Here is a 10,256-nt window from a genome sequence, read left to right on the forward strand (position 1 = left end):
ACTGAAAGCAAAAGGAGAAATCCAACAGAGCCATCTCTACTGAGTTCTTTGAGCCCAGAATATTGTTGCAGGGTACTATACAACTCACTGTACATCTGAAAATATCAGAACATTTTTTTCTCCCATCTTTTTGCCACCTTTTAATTTTCTTGTCCTATTTCAATGTATTCTTTCTGCATCAGTTTTGAGAAACAATCCATTCTTAATTTGAAAAGGCAATATATGAGAAATTATATATATATGTGTAGAAGACAGAGAGAAAGAAAGAGAGAGGAGTTGTCCTCTGTCTGCATCCAAGAAGAAACAGATTCTCAGGTAGCTATCCCAGTAAGGGAACAGCACATTAGGTTGTCTCTGTGATGATATAAAATAGCATCTCCCCCACCTGACATCACTACTCAGACAGTCTCTATTCCCAGGTGGCTAACATAAAAGCCCCATAACCTTGTGATAGTGTTAAATGAAAGGTAGGTTATGTATGGGTTCTGACTAATATAAACTGTAAGAATTGCTGCTGTGGGAGAGGGAGTAATTACAGAACCTTTGATCTGTAAGGATACAGCCAGCTTCTCCCATGATGGTTCATTTTTTCCCAACCCTTCCCAATGTTGTCTCTCTGATGATAGAAATGCAAAAATTAAATGCTAAGAAAACTGCTATTATCATGCTTTTATAGATTTCTTTTCCCTCAAATGCTTACACAGATATATATTGGATTATTTTTCATCAAGTATAAGCCCTGTTAAATGTATCTGCACTTTTTAAACTTTGGAAACTACAGCTGTCTGATCAAAGGAAATATTCATTTCCTTTCCATCCTGAGGAATAGTACTGTACTGGTTCTCTTCCAAATAACACATCTCATGTCTTGCTGCTTTGCTCTTTCCTTAAGACATATAATTTACCATAGCAAGCTTTTCAATTAGGGCTTGATCCAAAACTTTAACTACTCTTGGGGGAAAAAAGCCCAACAAAACCTACATTGCCTTCATGCTCTTTCAAGCAGTTTTATGTACAGTTATTCACACAGTGGTCACACTTGCGTGACAAGGCTACACTAAAGGGACAATATATACAATACAGCATTTCCTTAGGATATTAACAGTAATTTTGGATAGTAGGAAAGCTACCTTTTCTTCTCCTTTTTCTTTATGCCAGTTCTGGCAATCAACTGTAAAATGTGACAGTGATTAGACATGGCAGCTTTTTTCTGTACCATTATTTTGATGCACCAAAACTTAGTCTCTTTTCTCTCTCTCTTATTTTTGTGGGGTTTTTTTTGTTTGGTTTTTTTTAAGCTAAGACAAAGATTTATGACATTTTTGGAAATTAGCCACGTGATCCACATTTCTGACAGCTGCACGGGGGAATTTCTATTCTCTTCCTTGTCTGTCTTTTCAGCTTTTACCAGAATGTGATAACAGAGAAAACCTTTCTGACCACTACACTAGCATGATATCAGTGTGACTGGAAAATGGTAAAGAGAGAGACTTTGGTTTTTCACAGAGTGTGCCAGCATCATCCTAATGTGGGTACTTGTAATACCCACAGCTGGTGAGTCCAAGCACTCACTCAAAGTGGAGTCTCTAACCAGGAAACATCCCTCACTGGCCAGCAGCGTGCCGGTGTGAATACCCAGAGGGCAATCACAGCAAGCATTGTAGGGGGGAAAAGGCAAGCTATCCCCCAGATGGAAGCGGGGAAAGCCTGCCAAGGAGCACAGACAGCAGATTTTGAACAGGTTTCAGGAGTGCCAGATACTGCTGGAGCACTCAGGGTGTGCCTCAGCACAGCGCAGGGATCAAACTCATCCCAGTAACTCATCTCCAGGTCTGATCCTTCCTGAGCTGCACACTAGCGGAAAGTTGGGCTTCCTGCTGCCCTCGCCTGCGATCCGGGAGTGGATCAGCCCGACGCCGCGATCCCTGGCTGAGCCTGTGCCTCGCAGCCGCTCGTCTGCGCATGAGTCGCTGCGGGAGGCTCCGCGGCTGGAGTATTTGAGGGGCTGGGCAGAGGGGAAGATGCTCAGAGCTTGCGGAGGCCGTGCGCCCGGCGGAGCGGAGCCGCGGCGGGGCATGGAGGGGGCGCGGGCTCGGGCGCTGGGGAGGCCGCGCTGCGCGGCTTGAAGGCAGAGCGGGGCGGCCGTCGGGGCAGCGCCGCTTCAGCACCGCGGACAGCGCTCGGCGAGCGCCCTGCCTCCGGCCCCGCTCACCCGGGCCCCGCTCCTCCCGGCTCCTCCCGGCTCCCCCGGCTCCGGGCGCCTCGGGCCCCCTATCTCCCGCTCCGAATCTCGGGTACTCCCATCTTCTCTTATCTCCCGATCCGGTCGCTGCTTGCCCCGGAGCCCCTACCGTAGCCTCCGGCCCCACGCTCCCGCTGCCTGACTCTGCTGTCAGAGCGCCCCGGCCCCGCTGTCGCTGTCCTCCCCGCTCTGTCCCGTCCAGCCGCCCAGTCGCGCTCCCCTCGCCCCTCTCTCCGCACCCTCGACTCCGCTGCCCGCCCCTGTCCTTCTCGGTGCGCCCCGCTGCCCCCGGCGCTGCCCCCCGGCCCCTGCCTCGCCGCCGGCACCATGCGCGGGCGGCCGCGTTGGGAGGCAGGCGAGGCTGCGGTGCCGGCGCGGGTGCCCCCTTCCTCCTGCCCTCGCCCGCTCCAGGCGACCCGCTGAGAGATGGACTTGGCAGGCGTGCTGCTGGCGCTGCTCCTCGTGCTGGTGCTGGTTGTCTCTCTGCTCTCCAACCTCCTGGTGCTGCTATGCTTCGTCTACAGTACGGAAATCCGCAAGCAGGTCGCCGGGGTTTTCCTGGTGAACTTATCCTTCTGCAACCTGCTTCTCACCGTTCTGAACATGCCTTTTACCCTGCTGGGCATCCTGAGGAACCAGCAACCCCTCGGGGGCTGCGTCTGCAAGGCGGTGGGTTTCCTGGAAACTTTCCTGACTTCCAACACAATGCTGAGCATGGCAGCGCTCAGCATCGACAAATGGATTGCCGTGGTGTTCCCCCTAAGCTACACCAGCAAGATGCGGTATAAGGACGCTGTGATACTGATGGGCTACTCGTGGCTCCACTCCCTCACGTTCCCCTTGGTATCCTTGTTTTACTCATGGGTAGATTACAACAGCGTTTACGCCTCTTGCACCTTACACCTGAAGGAAGAGACGGAGAGGAGAAGGTTTACAGTGTTCACCATTGTCTTTCACTCCACCAGTTTCATGCTGTCTCTGGTGATCTTGTGTTTCACCTATTTAAAGGTGTTGAAAGTTGCCCGTTTCCACTGCAAGCGGATAGACATTATTACCATGCAGACTCTGGTTTTGCTGGTGGATATCCACCCCAGGTAATCGTGCGCGTTCGGATTCACAGTCCCCGGTCACTCGCGGTAGTTACCCCGGGCGATATCCCGCCTCCCCAGCACCCTTTTCTGCCTGCCCTGGCCGCATGGAGAGCGCTCCTGCCTCTAGTTTCAAACGCTGCCTACAGTGCCAGGAACAGTGACTTGTGCATTTGTAGCCTTGTCTGTTTCAATCGGCTAATCGGGCTCTCCGGGTTATGCCACTTGCTTGAGCTCCCTTCAAGTGGGAGGCACTGCTTTGTTGTGTGCGATCGTCCCGAGGCTCGGCGGGGCTGGGGCTATCCTCCTTTCCTCTGGGCTATCCTCCTCTCCCCGAGGAGATTGCCTTCCTCTCCTCCGGGAGGCTGCCCTCCTCCCCTCGGGGCTGCCCTCCTCCCCTCGGGGCTGCCCTCCTCTCCCTTCCCTTCCCGGGCGCAGGGGCTTTCGGATGTGGAGAGGGTTCTTCCTCTCTCCCTTGGGCTCGCCTGTCACCTCCTCCCTTCTTGTCTTAACACCCTTACTGCTCTTTTCCCTCCGTAGCGTGAAGCAGCGCTGTCTGAACGAGCAGAAAAGGAGGAGGCAGCGGGCTACCAAGAAAATCAGTATTTTTATAGGGTCGTTCGTGATCTGTTTTGGTCCTTACATTATCACCAGGTTAGTATCCCCTGTAGAGGTGGGCGATTTTGCGGGATCAGGATGTCCTGTGATGCCCAGGTGCCCGGGGGTCCTACAGCTAATTTTGGGGGACCAGAGCCAAACGGAGCCCCGGGACCGGTCTTGAGGGGCAGAGGACACAAACACAGACACAAACACGCTCTGACACGCCGCTCCTGTCCGCACACCCCGTCCTAGGGGGCAGACCCGGCAGCACCTGGCTCTCCTTCCCTCATTGCACCTCTGCCAAAAGCAAGTGGCTTTTAGGACAAGTACCGGGAATTAATTACATGCCAGGGGGAGATAAAAGCAGTTTGAAAGTCTTGCCACCCTTCCTTATTAGCACAACCCTCGCAATAGAGAGGAAAACAGACAGACTTTCCTGATTAGCTTAGGTTTCATGATTTTGGTTTTGTGTTTTTTTTTTTTTTTTTTGTTTTTGTTTTTTTTTTTTTTTTTTTTTTTTTTTTTTGTATTTGTAGGCATAAGGCCAAGCTTGCTGCTGTTGGAAGCTGAGTTGATATAATTTAAATTTGTCCAAGCTGATAATTTGTCAGATAAGATTTCAGTCTGGAAACATTAATTCCTGTAAAAATATTGCTAATGGTGCAGCACAGACTTGTGATGAGGTGTAAAAGTTATCTCCCAGGGAAAGCAATAATTAGATTCCTTAAATGTATAGGAAACACCATGTTACTCAACTAGGCAGAATTATAAGCATCCATCCTGGTGGTTTGCACCTTTTGAAGCATTCATGCATCATTGTTGTTACCTACTTGTGTAGTCTTCATACAATAGATTCTTATTATTATTTTTAAATCCTGTGTAAACCAGGGAGCTGGAAGTCAGTGCAGTCAGTGAGCTGGTAGTCATCCCAGCATTTAGCCTTTCATCTCTAAACTGAAATGGGCTACATCTTTCACAAGGGATTTTAAGAAAATATTTCCCACTTCCACAGTGTGTTCAAGACAGCCTTGAAGAGTGCTGACTTGGGTTGAGGGAGGTGCACCAGTGTGCAAAACCCCCTGGTGAGGGATTCTTCAAGGTTGTTAGCAAGCTGCCAGTGTCTGCAGCCACAGCAGCTCACAGAAACTGGCCAACTTTAGTGCTCTGATCTTACAGAGACACGCATACAGGCCACTTACAATAGCGCCACTGCCCTTTTCTGAGAGGAGTAGGGGACAGGTTAAGGCCAGTGCACTAAACAGACAATATTTTTAAAATTTTTAAAGTGACATTTATTTCAGTTCCCATTTACATGTTGAAAGGGATTCCTTCCTGATTTCCTGGATAACTATATCTTTTTTCTGCAGTTGAAAGGATTATTACAAATATTAACATTACATCACATAGTTAAAAGGTCAGTCTATCATTGTTCACTACATTTTGGGTCATGTTCTATTCACTTTTGCCATAATCAGGATGTAATTATGTTGAGTAAAGTGGATTTTGCCATCTTCTTTCCATCTGAACATTACCAAGCTCAGCAAATTCCAAACGTGGCCACATTTTTCAGGGTGGAGGTATTTCTCATAAACTTCTAAAATAAAAGTTACTTCCTTCTTCAGGCCTTGCATTTGGCAAATGTGAGATGGTGCACTTTCTATGTGTGACAAACTGGTACCTACTGACTCACTGCAGAAAAGGTTGAGGGCTGGTTTATGGAAATGTGTGTCAAGGTACAGCTTCTGTCTGTCACAGGGACTGAGCTGTTTCAGTGACAGCAGAATGGGAAGTTTTTGGGGAGGATATCCTAAAAGGCTTCTTGTCTCAAAGACAAGGGAATGCCAAGACAGCACTTCATGAAAAGTGGTGATGGAGGTGAGATTGGAGGACTTGCTGCTGTGCCTGTTTCCCTCATTCTGGTTTTTAGGGGGGTGGCACTGAAGTATTCTCTGGGGAAGCAATGTAAAAGCCATCCTCCCATCTTGCTCTTGGCCTGGTGACTCAGGCTGCATTGTGAGCTCAGTATTTGCTCCTCACTTCATAAATTTGAATGAGATGACGCTCATTAGCAATATATTTGTCTGTTCACTAAGAGATGACAGATGAATTTAATCTCTTTTGAAACAGCACTGAAAACATGAAAATCATACTAAGATGCATTTAAATGGGTATTTCTAAATCTGACTCGTTTTGGCCAGACCCCTTATCTTATTAAAATCTGTGTAATTTTTCTTCTGTTTGCTTCAGTGCAATTAAGTTAGGATCCATAATGCATTAATGGGAACATAGCAATACATGTATTTTCAAGACTGAAAGATATCTTACTCTTCTTATTTAGTGTCTTTATATCAATTGTGTAAATATCAATTATATATTTCTTGTATTAGGATGATATGCAGGATGGGATAAACCTAAGCAATCACATAACAAGTGTCATTTATTGTACATTTTTTTCTCATATATTGTATCTTCCTATTCTACTTATTTTGAATTCACTGGAACTTTTTCTGGGCAGCTTCAAACAGAAATCGTCTGGTTTTTTAAATGCAGTTGCCATAGGAATTATTTAACTTTTAGCCATGTAAATAAGAAATTTTCCTGTGATTTGTAGCAATGTTCAGTCCAAATGATGATAAGTCAGCTTTTCTATGAGGAGGGACTGGAACAGCTTCAAAAGTCAACGCCCTGAAAGTCAGGAGCTTTGCATTTTGGAAAGAGGACAGAAGGCTCTTCAAGCCTTGAGAAAGCTTCTCATCTTACATCTTCAAACAGTGATATCTTAGAGTACAGAAAAGGGCTATTTTATCTCCCAGAACATTTTCTTTTCTTCTGAGATGAATAGAGCAAAGTAGAATACTCTTCCTCCTGCAAAAGGTTTTACAAAAGGCATACACAAAATAAAAAGTTCCTCACCCTATTCTTTCTGCCTTCCTGAAGGATTTGCAGATGAAGTGGGTGAGACATTTGCTGGAATAGTCTGAAGAATTGCCCTCACTTCTGTGGAAAGATTGTTTAACTTAGTTGTGGTTTCTGCCCCCATGATTAATGCATCCCTCTCAGCTGAGGTGCTGAGGCCACTAATCATCCGTGAAGCACAGACCAGGAGACACAGGTCTGGACGAGCTGACTGGTCATATAATGATGATAAAAATGTTGTCTCCTTGTTTTCTTTGGCCAGTCTAGAAGTCAGCTACAAAAACTTCCATGGCTGAGTAGTTGTAGGTGTGCTGCTAGGCATACTGTGGGATTGCAGGTGCCAGCCAGACCTCCCTGAGATACTGCCAGGTTGTTTTTCTATGATAGTCTGACATAAACCTGCTTTGCATCCGTGTTGATTCACCACAGTGGGGTAATGAAGGTGCACTGGTCTGTGTCTGAGGGGATGGATTCAGTGACCTAGATCACGTTTCTGGTGTCATTTGAGATGCTGCATAGTATCTAAGTCCTTTACCTAGGCTGGCAGATATGCCACAGGACCTTCCAGGAGCAGCAGCCTGATGCCAATGGGGTTATGTCCAAAAGTCTCAAGTGTCACTAGACAGTTCTACTCAGGAAATTGAGGTCAGTGAGTCTGGGTGCCCCAAGTCACATGTGTCTATCTCAAGCTTGCTGTGGGAAAGACGTAGTCAATTATGTCACCACAATTTTGACCACTTACCAGCACAGCTCAGTAAATTCAGAAAGTGAGCAGTAAACTGCAGCACTCCCTTATCTCCTCTGCACAGAAGCATTACCACTGAAAACAGTTTTTCCCTCTTTCCACAGTAGGAATTGATTTTGTCTCCCAGTGGCCTTGCTAGGAAAGTTGTCTTTGCCCCTATTGAATGTGAGGAGTAAGTACATGGCCTTTCTCCTGCAGAGACTGTGTACTGTAAGAAAATAAATGATACTTGAATGTTTCATGAAGCATGAGTTGAGCACTGGGCTCACTGTGAATATAACACTCAAGCGTTTCCATTTCTCTTTAATGTTTAACAGGTTGATAGAGCTCATTCCTTTTGTTACCATAAATTACTACTGGGGAATTATAAGCAAGTGCCTCACCTACAGTAAGGCTGCATCAGATCCATTTGTTTACTCACTTTTACGTCAACAGTACAAAAAAGTTCTGATCAACATCGTCAACAGGATACTTAAGAGGGACCTGTATCCGTCATCGGGGTACAACAGCTCTCTTGACACTGAAAACGATTACTGCTTGCACAGAACAAACTGACAACGGGAAAGCATTCCCCTTCCAGGGAGACAGGTGTTTGCTGCTGCTGGAAAACTGCCTTTCTCCTCTCCTGCTGACAGTGGTGACAGTGTCTCCAGGGTGTGAAGGCTGCATTAATGTGACACATTGCATTGTGGACTTTCACAAAAAGGCTCTTCCCTGGTCTGCAGCCAAGCACAATTCATGGCAAAGCCTTGGCCCCGAGCGAACAGAGTTGGCTTGAGGGGTTTTAAGAGAGCCTTTCAAGGCTTTAGAGGAGCTTAGACAGCTCTTAATGTTTCATGTGTGAAGACTTTGTATGTCTTGGAGCGTTCCATATCAGACATGACATTCCAGTGTCTTCTGGGAGCACAGGAATCCCCACACTGGAAGGACAGGTTCAGAGTCCTCCGTGCTGCACAGCTTGGCAGCCCAGGATCTGCTGTTGGTTTTGAACATTAAAAATAGATATTTTAATTGATTGATTTATTGTATTGGTGCCTCAAGTGAGTCAGCACTTTGAATCTGAGATTGTTATGATTATTATTATTATTTATTACTAGGCATCATGATTGTAACATAGCCTTTAGGAAGTGGTACATATATATATATATATATATATTTGATATGCCAGTATTCTATCAAGCATAACCAAAGTCCACATATCTGAGTTACTAATATATAGCACTTCAGTGGTATATGATTACAATAATTGCAGCAACAGTTACGAAGACGTGTACAGAATTTAGTTAAATAGCACTGTAGTTCCACCACTGAGCTAGTAGTCCTATTCAAGCAAGCTTTTTATTCAGAAAAAAATCAGTAGAAGTGACAGATACCATTGTGTTTAATATATATTACTTCAGAAGCTATCTGTTTTCAAAGGAAAGGCTAAAATATATTAATTCTTTTTAAGGGATATATAATGTGTAAAATATTTCATGCATTGGCTATAGATAGTGGATTGTCATAATACTGTACAATCTTTTATTTAATAATGATCAATTAATCTGGTGATTTTAACTGAAAACAAGAGATGTCAGAAATATTATAACAGACCTGCTGCCAAATGCCCAGAAATATAAAGCTGCTTTGTTATCATATGTATTTTTCTCTTTTATTTCTTTTTAAATTTAAACAGGCTTTGGAAAAATGTGGGAATTATTTTTGAACAATATTCCTTTGATTATGTAAGACATTTATTAAAATTTAGGAATTCTATGGCATTCAATAAAGTACTATTTTCTAATTGAGTACATAAGGGAAAAAGTAAAGCAATTCTAAAGTATATTTTAAGAAAAATAAAAAGAAAGATGACAGTAAAGTACTCTTATTTTTTATGTAACAATGCACTTGACCCTATAAAGCATTGAGAAGGCTATTTCTGGTCTAACTAAGAATATAAGCATGTGATTAGGCACAAATATGATTTTCTTTGAAGCTAACAGTTCTATTTCTATGCTGAAAATTAAGTACACACTCAACTGTTTTGCAAAATCAGTGTTGAGCTGTCAGCACATTGAGAGGGTTTTTCCCACCATCCACAGTGAGGAAGGAGAGTGTCTTGTTCAATCCCACTGAAGTCAAGGAAAGATGATGCTGCCTAAGAAATACAGTGTTCTCTTACCTCCTGCTTTTAATCTCTGAGGCCTTTATGATGCTCTTTTTTTTTTCTTTCTTTCCCCCATGCAAGTACCTTAGGCCTCTGTGCTTTGCATCTATAGTTCTGCCTGTGTATAAATTGAATGTACTATAATGGTTTTGTCTTCTTAGTAAAGTATTTGTACTCTCTTCAATTTTGTGTAAATACAGTATTTCAGAAAAAAAAAAAAAAAACTGTCTGTGGAATCTTTTCAGTTTAAATGTCTTCCTGTCTCCCCATGCCTCCCCCTCTTCCATGCTGCTAGAAAAACCTGATGTTTCAGTCTCTCATTTCAGCTGCAACATAAGGACCTGATAACTCTGTGGGGAGTGGGAGGGATGCTAAATTTTCAATAATTTTTTAGTCAGTTTTGTGCCAAAAAGTTTTGATAGACTACAGTAGCTGTCCATGAATAAACATGAGCTTAATGATACCTACAGTTGTTAGCTTACCCTTGGTTTCCTAAACAAAATGGCCCTCACTTTGGGA

At 44.5% G+C, this 10,256-nt stretch overlaps 1 protein-coding gene across 1 annotated transcript; it reads left to right on the plus strand.

Annotated features, from left to right (window-relative positions):
- Nucleotides 1-2,368: 2,368 nt before the first annotated feature.
- Nucleotides 2,369-9,946, plus strand: GPR78 (G protein-coupled receptor 78). Its single transcript, XM_053940968.1, has 3 exons — nt 2,369-3,336; nt 3,871-3,984; nt 7,909-9,946. The coding sequence occupies exons 1-3, from the start codon at nt 2,669-2,671 to the stop codon at nt 8,144-8,146; spliced, it is 1,020 nt and encodes a 339-aa protein (XP_053796943.1). The 5' UTR covers nt 2,369-2,668; the 3' UTR covers nt 8,147-9,946.
- Nucleotides 9,947-10,256: the final 310 nt, after the last annotated feature.

The sequence above is a fragment of the Vidua chalybeata genome, chromosome 4, assembly GCF_026979565.1.
Source record: "Vidua chalybeata isolate OUT-0048 chromosome 4, bVidCha1 merged haplotype, whole genome shotgun sequence".
Classification (NCBI taxonomy): Eukaryota; Metazoa; Chordata; class Aves; order Passeriformes; family Viduidae; genus Vidua; species Vidua chalybeata.

Coding starts and splice junctions, on each gene's coding strand:
- GPR78 (XM_053940968.1), top strand. CDS start 2,669: ATGGACTTGGCAGGCGTGCTGCTGGCGCTGCTCCTCGTGCTGGTGCTG. Junction 3,337..3,870: donor CTGGTGGATATCCACCCCAG/GTAATCGTGCGC, acceptor TTCCCTCCGTAG/CGTGAAGCAGCGCTGTCTGA. Junction 3,985..7,908: donor GGTCCTTACATTATCACCAG/GTTAGTATCCCC, acceptor AATGTTTAACAG/GTTGATAGAGCTCATTCCTT.